General features: G+C 40.1%; 1 protein-coding gene across 1 annotated transcript in view; it reads right to left on the bottom strand.

Moving 5' to 3' along the window:
* Positions 1-654: 654 nt before the first annotated feature.
* Positions 655-17,346, bottom strand: part of SLC30A8 (solute carrier family 30 member 8) — a 33,269-nt gene continuing 16,577 nt past the window's right edge. Inside the window, exons 3-8 of the mRNA XM_032416042.1 lie at positions 14,723-14,869; positions 12,288-12,441; positions 8,219-8,369; positions 6,542-6,647; positions 2,408-2,542; positions 655-1,033 (exon numbers count right to left, since the gene is read on the bottom strand). Of these exons, the coding sequence (XP_032271933.1) occupies positions 888-1,033; positions 2,408-2,542; positions 6,542-6,647; positions 8,219-8,369; positions 12,288-12,441; positions 14,723-14,869 (839 nt within the window). The 3' untranslated portion in view covers positions 655-887. The remainder of the gene's footprint in view (positions 1,034-2,407; positions 2,543-6,541; positions 6,648-8,218; positions 8,370-12,287; positions 12,442-14,722; positions 14,870-17,346) is intronic.

The following is a 17,346-nucleotide window of genomic DNA, read 5'->3' as shown; positions in this document are numbered from 1 at the left end:
ATTAATTCCAACTTTCCAAAGTTGACATTCAAATAAAACGAAGTGACACATCTAAATAGCCTGGTACAATACCTAGACAATAGTTGGGACTCCATCAGTATTATTCAAGACCTGGGAGTTCTTAATTCTTTGACTAAATTATTTTCCATGTGACCTGGGACAAGAACCCTGATGCTCTGTGCCTCCTTATTTTATTATTAGTTCACACTACATGAAAACACTCAAAAAGCAGCAATTTCATAATTTTTCATTTGTCCAGAGCTTTTATACAGATAAATAAAATATCATTCAATGGTTTCAGCATATTAAAACATAATTTGTAAGCAAGAGGGAAAGAGGATATTTGTACCCCATTTGGTGAATAGTGATGTGGATATGGAGCAAAAAGATAGTGCTCAAAATCATATTATAACATGTGGAGAGAGTCAAGTTATAGTGGGGTGTTAGGTCTCCAGAATCTCTTTTAACCTGGCTTGGCTGTTCTTCTTTTGCTTCTCATGTTTTGGGAGAATTCCTAGGTGCCAACTCCAATAAGACTTTCCCGAGTTCAATTTTACCCACTCATCCTCAGGATACATTATTGAAGGGAGATGAACTTTTTATTGCCTCTGGCTACAAACAGCTGTTACTTCAGCCCCAGTCAGGAACAGTCTATACACACATTCCTGTAATTGAACACAGCTACTGATGAGTTGATAATCCAATTGGCTGATGAATCTAAATGGATTTTCATCTATGGTGGATGGAGGTAAATAAAGAAGGATAAAAGGTGCACTGTACAGTGTCACGAATTTCTCAAACTTCTTCCTTTGGGTCTTTATTTCTTGTGTGCTGGAAACCACAGAGCAGCATATAGTCAAATGCGAGAAGTCGACGTTGTGACTGAACTAGTCCCGGGGGTCTTCACAGAAAAAGCAGTCGGGGTCCTGGTCAGCTGGAGATTCCATCTGAATGGTGAGTGAGTGCAGAGCAAAGCTATTGCTGAGGACTTTAACAATCTCTCTCTGAACAACCTGGCTGTCACGGCTGGCTACTGTTGAGAAAGAACCGCGGTAAGATTGACACTGATTGCACACACGTGGGTGACTGCTACATTTCCAGCTTCAAGTACTTTGTCTTTGACCTGATGGGAGGGGCATAGGTGGGGCACTCAGAAGAAGCCATGTTGGCTCTGACAGCTCTGTTGGCACAGACGAAACAGAGGGAAATTCGAGTGCGGCAAAGTACCCATCACTGTGGGAACTCTTCCTGCCCACAGTTCTCTCTGGGGTCTGGCACACTTAGAAGCTGAGCATGGAACGGGAGGGAAGGCCTGAAGAAAGCTAAGACACAGCTATTTATTTCTTATATGGCCCTTTCCACCAGTCCCCAGAGATCTCTGGGTTGCAGCCCTTGTATCTCATCAGCATTTATATCAAGACTAGTGATAGGAACAGGAAAGTATTTAGAGCTCCCCACAAACTGTTCTTAGAGCAGCAATCTCACCGCCATCTTTTCTCTTGTCCCAAAAGGCATTGGGAGACTGTAAGTTTCCCTCCATAGTAACCTGACTGCTTACTAGATTCTTCCATCTGCAGTGAAAAATTGGTGTAGCAGATGCTATAAATTACCTGTAGCCAGATCTGAGCCTCTCAGCAAAGATGATGGTGACAAAGAAAGCATAGTCCTCAAATGCGTGTCACCGTTGTTGCTGTAGCCTGCCTCTGCGTGACTTCTTGAGTTATTTTTTAGCTGCCTGACGTATCATTTCGCCTGAGCTGTCTTCCTAAGGCAGTGAGGGATCCTCTCCCCTCCCCTTCTCCACTGCCTATTTCCCCAGCCCAAGGACACATAATGGACAAATCACCTTCTACTTGAGAAAGTAGTTTTTAGAATAAACCCAGCATCCTAAGAATTATCTCACATGATTACAGAATTTCTAACTATCCAGTGAGGGAACCACCATTAAACCCTGCTAGCACGTCTTTTAGCTTGTTAGAACCTTAAAGATGGGACTTATGTCTCCTTCATCTTTTTATCTTCAGTGATACACAGAGCATCTTAGACACAGGAAATATTCAATGAAGATTTATTGTTGACTTCATCCCATTATTTAACTGATTGGGTACCAACTCAAACAGGTGAGGTCTGATTTTCAGAGTGTAAGACCTTGAAGTCTGGGTGGCATTTAAACCATCTATTCTACCTGATATGCTCTGCAGTCTGCCTCAAGGGGTGCCTTCAGTATCATTGTTGCTACGATAACTTTGACCAGAGGTGCTTTCAAATGCCTTTGGTAAAAGGAAACACTCCACAGTTGTTTTGATAGGCAATGGACACTATAGGCAGCTCTACAGAAAGGAGGGAAATTATTGAGTTTACAGGACAAGGACTGAATTTTGGCAGAGTGTTTACAGAACGCACTGACCTGCAGCAACATGAGCTGAGAGAATCACTTGGTTCATTGCTAGAGACCAGATGTGCAAGCTGTGCACAGACACCACTCCATCCACCGCTAAGATGCGCTCTTTCACATCATTGTAATTCAGGTTCTTTGGCACACCTGACAAGAGGAAAGGGAGGGACGGAGGTTGTTTTTATTTAGCTAAATACAGCTCATCCACATGGCTAAAAGGGGCCGCAAAATCTGCTCCGGAATATCAATGTGCCCTCCCCCTTTCTGGTTTCTGACTTCAGATGTTTACAATTCAGATTCACCTGACTCTTTCAAAGGGTTTAACATCAAAGACTGTTTGCAGATGTTATGCAATAACCAACAATAGTAATCATTCTCTGTTTTTGGTGTGTGTTATTAAACCAATTGAGCTTTTTCTAATGATCTTTGCATACACTCTAGAAAGCAAAGTGAAGAAACATGGGACTTGGTATCAAGTAATTCTGGGTTAGCACTCTGACCACAACTACCATGAATTTACCCAAATCTTGGAACTTCTCTGATCCTCAGCACATCTGTGGTTAAAATAGGGACAGGAAGAGCAATAGGTATACTAAGTTCTTTGAGGAGCAAATGGGAAAATATCTGCTCTTTATACACTTGCAATACTATGTAAATAGTAGTTATCCAACAGGTCACTTACTGAACTGTGTTAATAGTTGCTACTAACATTATAATGCCATCTTATTACTCAGTTTATAGAATTTTTATTGATTTAGGTGCATTAGTCAGGGTTTATTGGTTCAGGTCATATAATGTCAGAGTTTGACATCATCCTTGCTTCTAAAGGAATGGTGTAGGGGCATAGAAGAAGGTAGGAACCCTGTCAGCCAATCAACAATTCTTTTGGGCTGAAGGAACTGGGGTTTCTCTAGCCTGAAGAAGTGAAAGCTCAGGGCAGAAGGATCACTTTTCTCAAACATTGCAAGGATTGTCATTTGGAAGATGAGAGGCTATGAAAGTGTAAGGGTCTTTGCTTTGGCTAGAGAGAAGGCAAGCCAATGGTGGGTTAGAATTGTAAAACACATCAATTTAATATCAGTTGTTTTTTTTATCAACTCAACCAGCATAACACTGATAAAGCCACTTGATGCAATAAGTAAATCCCTGCCAACTAACGATGACCCAAAGAGGATGCTGTAGAAGGGATTTCTAAGGATGACCACATTTTAACTTCTACTTCAATCATATATACACAACATGAACACCTGCTGTGTTTGTTAAAAATAAATATGCCTTAGCTCCATTCCAGTCCTTCCGAAGAAAATTTCTATGGATGAGGCTCTGAAATTGACACGCTTTCGAAGTGGCTTTCCACCTTGAATGCATGTTAGTATCATCACAGGAGATTTTAGGAATCCTGATTGCCAGGTTACATCTAAGACCAATTAAATCAGACCCTCTGGGGATAAGATGAAGCATCACTATTTTTATAGCTCATTTGGTGACTAACAGCCAAGTTTGAGAACCATTGCACTAACGTTTACAAACCACTGGGCAGCTCTAGTTCTCAAGCTTGGCTGCATGTTAAAAAAACATCAAAGCCAGCCCCCACCTGAGTCAATTAATCAGAATCTCTGGGTATGGGGCCTGGGCATAAGTATTTTAAAAAGCTTCCCAAAAGATTAGAATGAGCAGTTAGTCAAGAACAACTTAGTTAAAGGAATAGGGAATCCTAACCCTCCTTTTCCAGGATTTAAGAACTTTGCTCATGGGGATTTCCTTCTTGGAGCTAATATTAAAATTCTCTACAGTTTTAGTTTAGTTTAATCCCACTTCATATTGTTTCATGGAGGTAACAAGGAGCTGGTTCATATTGTTTCATGGAGGTAACAAAGAGCATGTTCTTTTACTCTGTGAGCTGCACAGAGCTCAGGGCACTAGAAACAAATTAAAAGAGTTCTTAGATTAGCCATAGAATGTGTATGGAGTCATGGTCGACATTGTTATATTGTAATGATAATAACACACCTTTACTGAGAAACTACCATATGTCAAGGTTTATGCTAAGTACTGTATTCATAGTGATTAGCTTACTTAATAGTTATAAGAACTTTAAGAGCTAATTATCAATGTCACAATTCCTATTTAATTGGGAGAGAGGAAATTGGGAGTCAGAGAGGTTAAGAACCATTGCTAAGGCCAAATAGAGAAGGGGGACATCAGATTCTCAAGTCCATGCTCTGAGTGTGAAATGTTATACCAATAGAGTCTAAGTCTTGCAACCCAGAATTGACTATTACGCCTAATGTGTCATCTCTGAGGAGTTTCATGTGACCCTCTGAAGACCTATTGTCCTCATCTAGGACCCTTGAGATGAAATCACAAGCCCACTACCCCCTTCCCTCTTGCCTCACTTATCTCTTTACTTTTATGGAGAACATAAATCCACTGTTACTTATTTTACTCTCTAGAATAATGTTGACAAGCAAGAGGAAATGTTCCCAGTGGCCTTCAGTGCTCCATCATATACTAGAAATTTTTTTCCTGAGAGAGAGCCTGCAGACATATCAATGCATCCAGGAAAATACCCAAATTAGTGTTTAAAAAATAATTACTCAGGTTAATAAATATATGAAAAATCACTCAATATCTCTCATAATGAAGGAATTGCATATGGAATCAAAAACCTATAATATTTCACCTATCAGATTAGAAAAGAATCAACATCTTGATAATACTCAATGATGGTGAGGATGTGAGGAAATGGGCATTCTTGCATGCTGTTTGTGGGAAAGAAATTGATATGGTATCTTTGGTAGAAATGGCAATATCTACCAAATTTTAAAATGCATATAACTTTTGAAACAGCAATACCACTTCTAGGAGTTATGCTACAGATATACAAGCACTAAAAATATATATGTGCAGAATGGTAATTACACTGTTATTTCTAATATCCATCAATAAGCAAGTACATGCATGCAGTGGAATACTTTGTACCATGGAAAGGAATAGGGTGTATCTCTGTATGTGCTAATATGGAAAGACCTCCAAGTGAAGAAAATAAAGTGCAGAACAAAATATGTATCAATGCATAATTCTGTTTGTATAAAAAAAAGATATATATACTCTATAGATACATATATATTTCAGGTACATATATATGTAAATGCATAAATATTTTTGGACAGATACATTTCAACTTATTAGTAGGTGTTACCCTTGAAGAATGGGATTGAGATTTCAAAGGTGGAAAAGTGGGGAGACTTTTTATAATTTTATACCTTTCCATATTTTTAGAAAACTTCATTAAGTACAAGTACTCTAACAGTTATAGTGCCCAACGGGACAAAACCCTTAAACGTGTACTCAGCAGTGAATCCTAAGGAAGTGTGGGCTTTTGTCAAGGCACCTGCGCTCTGAGACTGTGTTGGCCTTATATCAAAATGTGCTGGACAAAAAAGAAAAGGTCAAGCCAAGGTCTGGATAGTTTTGATCATCTGAATGCTTGATGTGATGCAACCCTCTAATTCTGATTGAATTTTCTAGGTGCCACTCTCAGTGCCCTCATGTAGTAACCCTTTAAGTGCTATGAAAAGACTATTCCAGTTGTTCTCAAAGTGTGGTCCCTGAACCAGCAGCATCAGCATCTTGTTAGAAATTCAAATTCTTGGGCCTCACTTCAGACTGACTGGTTCAGGAATATGGGGGTGGACCCAGCAGATCTCAAGTGATTCTGATGCACTGAAGTTGGAGCACTGCTGGCCTGGTCTAACAAGGGTTTTAGGCAAGCCCTTCATAGGAGTTACAATGCTGCCTGAGAGAGAGATCATTCAATTTTTCTTAGGTATTTTCCATATATTTAGGGAGGAATTTATGTTTTTGCAATATCTCCCTCAATATCTATCCTTAGTATTTGTATATATTGTTTTTATACTGTGCCATATTATTATTTAATGGTTGCTGGAGGAAAAGAGAAGCCAGTTTTTTTTTATTTGTTCCCATACGAATAAAAATCATATTTGTTTTCACAAAAATTCCTTACAAATTTATATTTTCCTTAGAATGCAAATTAACGGTGAACATGCCTTGATGCCATTCCCTTCTGTGATTATAGGGAAGAGACAACATTGATCCTGGAAATAATAATAAAGTCACTCCTACCTTCCATGAGTAAGATGGAAAAGTCCTTTAAGACAGTGATGGTGCTGGCCAGAACCAGGATGGAAAAGACAAATGTGCAGATTGGGTCAGCCATTTTATAGTCTGGCTAGAAAATAAAGGGACTTCAGTTAACTGAATTCGGGCCCTCCATGCAAAAAGTCTGATTAATAAAATAAATAAACGTCCCTGCTTCTTTTTCACACTGTCACCCTTTCACCTCCCTGACACTTGACATCCAGCTCAGAGCCAAGACTTCCTGAAGACTCAATCCTTCTTTTAAGCTTCAAACTATGTACAGGGAAAAATATCCTTGAGTGTTCTCTCCAAAGGCCTGATTTGACTTTTCTCAAATTAATAGAAGCACAGAGTATGTGATGAAAATATGCACAAGTTTATACAATATTCAATGGCTTTTCAGCCTTCCTCATGATGAGAAGAAAGGGTATCACCTGCCCAGAGGTTGCATATGACCAAGGTCCAGCTGGAGCTTGGTCTTGGCAGACTGGAGTTAGTTCCTTTCTTTCCCTTTTCAGGATGACACATATTCGAGGCAGGCATCTTTGATTAAGTCCTAAGAGTATGAGCTGAGGCCTCATTCCTGCACTGTCTCACCACCGGCGCCCTTAGCCTCAGGCTGAGGTACCTGGTCTTCTGCCCTTGATGAAGTTCTGTTCCACAGAAGAGTCCATGCCTCATTACCTCTGAGAAACTCTCAAACTCCACTAACCAGTACAAGTTTGAACAATTTTGCCTTAAACTTAAAGCTCTCAATGAATATTTGTTCAATTGAATTCAGATACGTCTTTGTAATTTTTATTTATGTGTTTTCATTTTTTAGTAAAAATGATAAGGAATCCCTGCTAACTGGATGATCAAGATGCAAATGAGAGAGCTAAATGCTCTTCTCCATTACCCCCCACCTATATCCCAACCCACTTCTGTTAGTTCTTGGTCTAACAGATCTGTAGTAAATGTTTGTTTAGGGTCAGAGGTTCATCTAGGATCCATCCAACTTCTTATTAATACCCTGATTTTGAGAGGAGAATTATCTTTCCCCCATTGTGGGTGCTATTGGTGGGGCAGTCAATCAGGTGCTCTCCCTCCCCAGCCAAGCAGCAGGTAAAAGACCCAACCTTAGTCTGTTGGACTCTCTTTCCCAGAAATATGACTCCCCAGCAGAATGACAAGAAATGGGGAAAAAAAAATTTGTTGAATCACATTCATTTCTGCATTGGTACCTGGGACAGAATGTGGATAAGTTTCTAAAATCTAAGATACCCAATGTTGCCCTTATTTCTACCTTGATTTCTGTCCAGGAGTACATCTAGTAAATTTCAGCCAATAAATATATTTTTGCTTAAGTAAGCTAGACATCTTTTCTGTTGCATACAACCCAAGAAACCTAAGGTATCCATGGTGTTCACCTTAACTCCATGACAAAAGGAACTACTTTCTGGAAAGACTGATAGCCCTACAGTTGAAGACAGAGCACTTAGGAATTTGGAAAGTCTAAGATTTCAGGCTTTGAACATTTGTTTGCTTGTGTAAACCCTGCAAAGCAGTTGGTATAGACCAATAGGCTGTCCACCCTCATTTAAGTTAATATTGACAGGTCAGCTTCTGTACTACCTAATCTATAAACGTACTATGACAATGAGTAAACTCAAACATTCTCACCTTAAAGTAGATAATAAGTGCGCTGGTTAACACACTGATGCTCTGCAATAGATCTCCAAGGGCGTGCACAAAAGCTGCTCTGACACTGGCATTAGCTTGCATGTCTTTGTGATTGTGGTTGGAGTGTCTTTGGTGCAGAATCACACTTAGCCTGAAAGAGAGAAGGGTGTTCTTGGCACATGAGATTAGCCCTTGAAAACCTATGCAGCATAATGGAGAGTTGGCAAGAGCATGTATTATGCAGGGTCGCAGAGAGTTGAAATATTAAGGCTGTAAAATGTCCTATTTTGGACTAATTTTGAAAACACATGTACCATAGAATTTTAAATTTGTACACAAGGCCAGACAACAAAAGTTCACCTCGGTTTTCTCTTCCATCTACCCAGTGCTACTCTGGTTCACATGAAAACTGGCAATCATCCCTCCCTAGATGAAACAATTTGACAATGAGGAGAGGAAATACCATTTATTGAGGGTCTACTGAATGTTAGGTGCTAAGCTAGGCTTAAAGCTGAGCTTTGGTGGGAGCTAAATTAAACATACTGGTTTCAAATGCAAAAAGCGGCATAAGGGGTAAAACAAAATAAGAAAATATCACCAAGGTCAGATTTTTAAAAATATTTTATTTTACTCAATTTTGTGCATTTCTGTGAGAACTTAAAAATCTGAATAATTTCTTAGTGGCCAATGATGATAGTCATGTGTTTGTATATATGTAGCTATTAACAAGAAACTAAAATATATTAATATATTTTAAATATATGTGTGTAAATATGTATGTAATTTAACATGCAAATGTATATAGAAATGTACATATATAAACATATGTATATTTTATATGGTCCTAAGAGTATGAGCTGCAGCCTCATTCTCTATATATAACATACAGCAAAATTTGACATCTCCTATCCAAGTCAAAGAGATAAGTATTAGGCACTATAAATTATGTACCTGATTTTATTTTGGAACAAAGGTTTTATTTTTTTTTTTATTTTTATTTTTTTAAAGTTTTTTTTTTTTAATTTATTTGACAGAGAGAGAGAGAGACAGTGAGAGCAGGAACACAAGCAGGGGGAGTGGGAGAGGGAGAAGCAGGCTTCTCGCTGAGCAGGGAGCCCGATGCGGGGCTCGATCCCAGGACCCTGGGATCCTGACCCGAGCCGAAGGCAGACGCTTAACGACTGAGCCAGCCAGGCGCCCCGGAACAAAGGTTTTTAAAAAATGATTGTTTAGTACCACATATCCCAGTCTATTTGCTGGTAAAGTATCTGTTAAATCTAAGGTCATCACCACAAAGTGGAATGACTGCCATCCAGCAAGATTTGATCATTACATAATGTACAGCTTTTAGATGGTTGCTGCTTGGGCAGAAATTCACCCTTAATTGATAATTACCACTTAAGAATCTTCAGACAGCCTGATATAGCTCACAGTTAAACATACTCTCTTTCTAGGTCTATTCATGTGTGCTTATCATATTGTCATTCATTCTTTTACTCATTTTATTAAAAAAAAAAAAAAACTTACGTAGGGGCTCTTGTGTGCCAGGCACTGTTAAATGCTTGGGGTATAAAGGTGAGTGAAAGAGACATGGTCCCTCCCCCAAGTAGCTTTAAGTATGATGGAGATGGCAGAGATTTTAAAAAGACCCAGATAAATAAAAATTCTAATTTTAGTAAGTCTACTAAGAACTGGGTACTCTGGGTAACACAACAGGGAAGTCTGATTTCGTTAGACAAAGAAATTGAGTTGGATTCAAAAGGTTATGGTAGAGTTAAATTACAGGCTGGAGGGGAGAGAATGTTTCAGGCAGAGAAAACAGCATGTGACAGCCTTAAGGCTCTATTAGTAATCTTTGTCCTAGGATCCCTTTGCAACTTCTATTAGAACCTTCTGTCCTGATTTTGGGTCTCCAAGGAATAGATTTATTCCCAAACTATAGTTCTGATATTTCTGTATTCAGACAACACAGCATCTAGCAACACTTGAAACCTATAATCCTGGTTCTGGGAGAAAACATTATAGTCACTCAGTATCTTTATCCATAAATGACTACCTATTTGCACAGGGAAGTGACCACTTTTCAATTCCCTTGTCTTTGTAAGTATGAGAAACACCTGCAGCGTTAAGGTCAAAGTTCAAAAGCAGTTGCAGTAAAAAGAAAATTTGGATGGTATCTATTTAGAAAGTCAAACTTGGTCATCAAGTTTCTAGATGTATGGGGTAGTTAGCTAGGTGTATCCTTCATACTCATGTAGCATCGACACAACCTATGTGACATATGACTCTCATGAAATTATTAATATTTGCATTTTCCCTGCTGTCTTGTGGACATATTGTTCTCCTTATGCAAAGACAATGTTATTGACCCCCAGTCAGCAGCACATGTGCTCTGCCTTATTTGTCTCCTTGTGGTGATAGATTTGCATTGATCTCCACACACTTTTTCTCCTGGTTCCAATATGAAACACATTTTCAAGTTAGCTGGATGGAAATAGGAATCTACTCAGTAATAGCAGTCAAAATACCACTCTTCTAATTGTTTAGCTCAGAGATTTCAAGCAATGATTTGCACACTAAGAGGTAAGGAACTGAGGCAGGCATAAGGTAAGGAGATTAGAGTGACCTGAGGAGCTTTTTCAAAATGTACACATTCAGAATTTCCTCTAATACCAGGGATTCCATTGTGTCCTCTCTTAAAAGACACTCTTTAAAATTTGATTCTTCTATCACTGTCTTCTTCACTTTCATGTATAAGCTCACCTCATAGCATGTGTCATGTTGCATTGCAAGATAGACAATACATAGTATGTATCTTTTTTTTTTTTTTTGCGCTGCTATAACAAGTTACCACAAAGCTTTTGTGGTTTAGAACAACATAAATTTATTATCTTATAGTTCTGGAGGTCAGAAGTCTAAAATGGGTGTGCAGGACTACATTCCTTATGGAGACTCTAGGAGAGAATTCATTGTCTTACCTTTTCCACCTTCCAGAGGTCACATACATTCCTTGGCTCCAGGATCCTTTCTCTATCTTCAAAGCCAGCAATACAGCATCTTCCCTTCACTCTGACCTCAAGTGTCCCTCTTACTTACAAGAACCTTTCTGGTCACATTGGGCCTGTCTGGATAACCCAGGATAATCTCCCCATCTCAAAATCCCATCCTTAACTTAATCACATTTGCAAAGTTCCTTTTGCTATGTAAGTTAACATACTTAGAAGTTCCAAGGATTAGAATGTGGAAATCTTTGAGGGACCATTATTCTGTCTACCATAGATGATTAATAGGTAGGTAGGTAGGTAGATAGATAATACAGTTTTAAGTAGGGTTGCCCAGAATCAAGCTATCAAATGGGAAGGAGCCAAACAACCAAAAAAGATCAAAGGCCTGGTCTCAGAACCCCCTTGTCATAAACAATCAGCTCATTTGGGTAAGAGAAGAGCAATGTGGCAATGATCACGTGTCCAGTTAGACATCACATGTCTCATAAGAATGAATTAAGACTGCCTGGATAAGAGAATGGACCAACAGGTGGAAACTGAAGAGAGAGTTTAGGAGAGAGTTTAGCTAATGCAGCTTAAGAAGGAATTTTCATGCAGTCACAATGATGCAAAGATAAAATAGGCTGCTTTGGAGAGAAATAAATTCCCTGTTATTAGTTCTGTTAAAATATATGACACTAATGACTATTTTATAGGGATGTTGCAAAAGAAAATTCAAAAGTAGGAAGGGAACTGAAGTAAATAAAATTTAAGATCCTTTCCAGCCCAGCCCTCTGGGAACCCATAATGTGTTCATGTAACAAAAACTAAGTAGGAATAAGTCATATCCCATATGGAACCATCAATATGCATGAGAGAGCAGACTGGCTAGGAGCTCAATTCTGGGCCTAGTGGATCCAAATTCGGATCCTGGCTCTTCACTACCTCATTGGCAATTTATTCACTTTATCATCTTCACAAGTAGAGAAATTAAACAAAAACAAACAGCATCAACAGAAACCCCACCATCTGCGTCCACACAGGGTTAAAGACAAGCTTTATGGGCAGTGTGTGGGGTGACTTACATAATGTTGGCTGCCACAGCACAGCCTGAAACAATGATCATCACAGTCGCCTGGATCTGGTAATCAGGGTAGAGCAGGCGTTCACATGCCAGGTACACCAACACCCCAGTCAGCACCCAGACGCACAAGATGGACAGCAGGGCACCGAGGATCTCTAGGGATTCAAGCACACAGACACCCATACACAAAGACTTTGTCAATCGCCTTAACCTCCCAAGAGTCATAAGACATTACTGTTCCTTGATGTACCCCCCTCCCCTCAAAGAGGCTTTAAACTAGTTCACCCAGTGATTGACAAAGCAGAAGTGTGGATGGGTTTTAGCGCTAAGATGAGACACTTTAATGTTGCGTTCATAAAACACCAGTGTCTGAGTTCATTATGCTCCGTATTACTAAGTAATTTCTAGCAAATTTTTAAAGCATATTAATTGCTCTCTGCCATTGCTGTTTTCCTCGGGGATTTTAAACAGGTGCTAAAATGATTGAAACTTATTAGGAGATGAAATAATGAGACACAGAGAGTAAAATGTGTTTAGAAATTCTTAATTTTGTCACAAAACATTTATAATTTGTCAGTACTGGTACCTTGTGTGGAATAAAATAGTCACAAGGGAAGGCTTCAGAGGGTACTTGATGAAAATGAGTTTCACTTGCCAGCCCAGTGTATTATAAACACAGAGGCAAGCTCAGAGGTATATCAACACTCTGACGGCATTTTAAGAGCAACTATATGGAAAATAAGTATGAGTGGAGACACTTACATTAATATTTAAAGATAAGATAGTGTTCAGTCTGCAGGCCGAGTAAAGCACCTTTGCTCACTTAAGAGTTCCTTAACACCTCACCCTGATCTTTTACTTAACCTTGTAGGTAGGTACTGAAAGCCTAGGAGGGTCTAGAAATCTAGAACTCAGTGGCCAGGCACATTTGGTACTTTTGGCCTTCCCTCTTTTAAAGCAGAACAATGTAACATACTGTTTTCCTAGTGTGGGGCTATTGTTTCCCAGACTTTGGTCATTTACACACAGCCTTCATGATTGTAACCACATCTGCATGCCACCTTTCTCATTAGCCACTTAATATTTTTTTAATAAATTTATTTTTTATAACTTAGCTTCTTCCTAAACAAAGCCATCCATGAAATTACATGTGTGACAAGCTAGTTCATTTTCACCTATATGTCTCTAACAGGGCTGCCTCATATGGTAACCATCATCACATGCGACTGTTTCCATTTAAATTAAGTAAAATTAAAAATCCGGTTCTTCAGGAGCAGTAGCCACATTTAAAGTGCTCTATTAGGGCGCCTGCATGGTTCAGTTGGTTGAGCGTCCGACTCTTAATCTCAGCTCAGGTCCTGATCTCAGGGTCGTGAGTTCAAGCCCCACGTTGGGCTCCATGCTGGGCATGGAGCCTACTTTAAAAAATTAATAAAATTAAAAAGAAAATAAAGTGCTCTATGGCCACATTATACTCTATATTATGGAACATTTCTCTTGAAGCAGAGAGTTCTAGTGAACAGCACTGGTCTTCTAGAGCGTCAGTGCTCATGGGCTTCCATCACCAGGATGAGAAAATACAAGCAGTATTCTAAGTTCTCTCTGTGTTTACAAAACAGCTTTGATATATAGTATAAGAATGGGGAAAGTACATGTAAAAATATATACAGAAAAATGACAGGTGCTCAGCCAAAGATACGTGTTTTCCAAGCATAGCACTGTTCAGGGACTGAAAAGCATCTTCAGATCACATTGTCACAAATTCTTTTTATTGATGTTTATTGCCTCATCTCCCACTCTCCCTCTCCTTCTCTCTGAATGTTAAAGGATAGGCAATTCAAAACACTTGTGATGATAAATTGTTTTGGGGTGAAATTAGAACTTCCTACCAGTTAAGCTTGAAAAACCACAGCCCACATTGTCAGTGTATAAGTTGTGGTCTGTATCTAGAGGCAGCTTTCAATGAAGGCTGACCGTGTCAGCGTGTTGTCCACCCTCGCTCTGCCCTAAATTCTCCTTCCCATTCCATTCTCGACTTACCTGTGAGTTCTTCAATCTCTCCGGCTGTCCTGGGCTCTCTGTACCTTAGTTTGCAAAATGGTAGAAGCTTTATCCCATCCTCCCTCCCAGATGCAGAGTAGCTTAATGAATGGTCTCGTGGCTATTACTGTACACTGAGACCCTTGGGCTGGGGCGGTTGCTAAAGCGATACAGATGTTCTTGTTGTCCTATTGCAGTAGAGGTAGCGCAATTAATCTGGCTTTTTGCCAAATCAACATTGAGAGCACGTGTTCCCATGCACACATCCTTTATATTCTGTGCACCGATGTGCCTCTAAGGGATTTTTGAACAAGGCTTTGCTTTGTTTCTTCTGTTTTTATCCTTGGTCTGACTGCACAGCTACTTTGCCATTAATGCTCAGTGGGTGAACTGTACCTGCCCGGTGCCATCCAAATGTCAGCTGCTTCGAAGGGGGCTTCGATGACAACCACAAGGAGAAGAGACTGAGCAGGAAACTGGTCAGGTCAATTAAGAGATGGGCAGCGTCTGTGATGACAGCAAGACTCCCAGCAATGTGCCCACCTAGGGGATGCAGAACATTATGTGGGATTAGGGCCCCAGAATGCAACTAGTTTCACACGCGTACTAACCACAGTTGGTGAAAGATGCCACAGACTCATAAAACTTTATGAGAAAAGGTCTTAACATGGATTCAGTCTACCTCTTCTTCCCAATTTGACAAGAAACTGACACCCAGAGAGTGTCTAGGATGTGAGCACATAGAAATGGATTTCAGGGGAGTGGCCATTCCTGAAAGAGCAAAGGGGCAGAGACTGGAAAGTGTGGGACACATCTAGAGAACATCCCAGTTAGATGGGGACATAAGAGTTCAAAAAGAATATGAAAAGATGAGGCTGGAGAGGTGTGGGCTGGATTTGAAGAATCTTGCTCTTAAGGCTGAGGACCTGGACTTCTGTCTGTAACCCAGGGTTGCGGTCTGGCACACAGCTGTGTCTGCATTTGACTTGTGATTTTACTATCATCTTCACCACTTCCTTCTGCTCTACTAATTTGTATTATCCGCCTGAGTTCAAGACCCCTATTATGAATAGTGGGGAGCAGTAAAGGAAAGGGCTGGGGTCCTTGACTGTAATTACAACCCAATAAAGCATAGGAAGACAATGAATCATAGAACACTACATCAAAAACCAATGAAGTACTATATGGTGACTAACAACATAATAAAAAAATTAAAAATTAAAAAATTAAAAAAAAAAAAGCATAGGAAGAGAACCCAAACCATGACAGTCCTGCCTTGCCTTTCTTTCTATTTGGTTTGCCTTCTCTACCTCCTTCTAGTTCCCCTTTGAGAAAAGACCTCCAGCCTCCAAAATAGAAGTTAGAAGAAACTTCTGTCTCTTCCTTCCCAAACAGGGCTCCTTGTTGGAGATCAATCTGGATTGCTCTTACTAATTCTTCCCCCCAAAAAAGAGGTATTGCTGACCCATTGTCCTCCTGGCAGCTGTTTATTGCCTGTGTACGATGAGGCAACAGGGACTATCAGTCACCAGCCCCTCCATCATCAGACTCACCTTGTCTCAACTAATGATTTTTAAAAATTACATATATGGCTCATAATTGCAATAATCCCCACAGACCACTGGCTCTAGCTGTAGTTAATAACTGGTTTGTCAAAGTTTAATGGTCTGAAACAAAGTAGTCTCAAGCTTGTTACTGAGCTGTCAGTGCAAAAAATCAGAATGATTCATTAGCCAAAAAGCAACATTTTGCTAACAAATCAGCTTTTCTTCCAGTTATCCTCTAATGTTGCTCTATCTGCCAAACTCGGGTCTGATAATAAAGCTGGGTTAATAATGCATTATTTCTTACATGAAGAATGGCTACATGCAGATTAGCAGCCGTCCACCATCTCAGCAAAGAACGATGGTGACAATTCCATGTGCTGGGCTCAAATTGTAGCCTAAGTCAAGGAAATGGAGTCCTATAGGGGTTCTTCAACAGGCTCAGCTGAATCAGGAGGCAACTGAGTGAGAAAAAGAACTTGCCTTGGAAGAAGCATATTTATATGGAGGCCCGGGAGGTGAGAACCAGTTTGCAACCATCATTGCTACTTATAAGAATAGCCCAGAAAACTGTGAGCAATCATGCTGAATCCTATGGAGAAAACTGTGTGCAAGAGGTAGTTTCTGACTGAATTTGCATTTGCTTCTGAAAGCATGGGGTATTATTGACAATGAACGCAGCCATCCAGCCCGTATTTATTGAGCCCTTGCTGTGTGCGGTACAGGGATGGGGTATACAAAGATAACAGAGTTAAACACATCACAGTCTCTGTCTTCAGTGATCTCATTGTCCAACATGCACTGTACTGAAGACATGTGTGGTGGGCTAGAGGATCAGACAACCACTCTCCTTGGGAGCATTGAGGAAGTTTTCACAGAGGGAGGGGTAAGACTGAGCTAGAGGGGAAGGGTTTTTCAGGAAGAGGCAAGAGCAGGAACAAAAACAGAAATGAAAGAAGATGGTGCCATTGTGGAAAAGCGAGAGGAGTGGACCGTTGGAGGAATAACCAGAAATAAGAGTGGAGACGTGGGCTGGGGACCCACTTGTGGGAAACTATGTCAGGCTGAAGAATTGGAATGTTATCCTATGGGATAGGGGAATCTACTGTGATTTTGAGGCGAGGTTGTGACACACTCAAATCTGTACTGAAGAGAGAGATCCTTGCTGGCAATGTGGAGGCTGACCTGGAGCGAGGAGAAGCTGGAGGTTAAGGCACAACAGTAAGAGCCAAGGAAATACGAGGAAGGCATGAAGGAAGGCAGGAGCACTCATTTATGGATTACTGACAAGATGGAGAAAGCAGTGTACTGATAACAAGATAGGAGAGGCACTAAGGACTAAATTCTGGAAATGCACTCTTAGGGCTTGTGGGGTAAGAGGACATCGGCAGAGCCATTGGGCCTGTATGTCATGCTCACCTCAGGTTCAGAGAGTGGATGTTAAGTACACATGACATGCTCTGTGGAGAACAGAGA

The sequence above is a fragment of the Phoca vitulina genome, unplaced genomic scaffold (assembly GCF_004348235.1).
Source record: "Phoca vitulina isolate PV1807 unplaced genomic scaffold, GSC_HSeal_1.0 scaffold18, whole genome shotgun sequence".
Classification (NCBI taxonomy): Eukaryota; Metazoa; Chordata; class Mammalia; order Carnivora; family Phocidae; genus Phoca; species Phoca vitulina.
The sequence above is the reverse complement of the archived record's forward strand: the minus strand, read 5'-3'. Positions and strand labels throughout refer to the sequence as shown.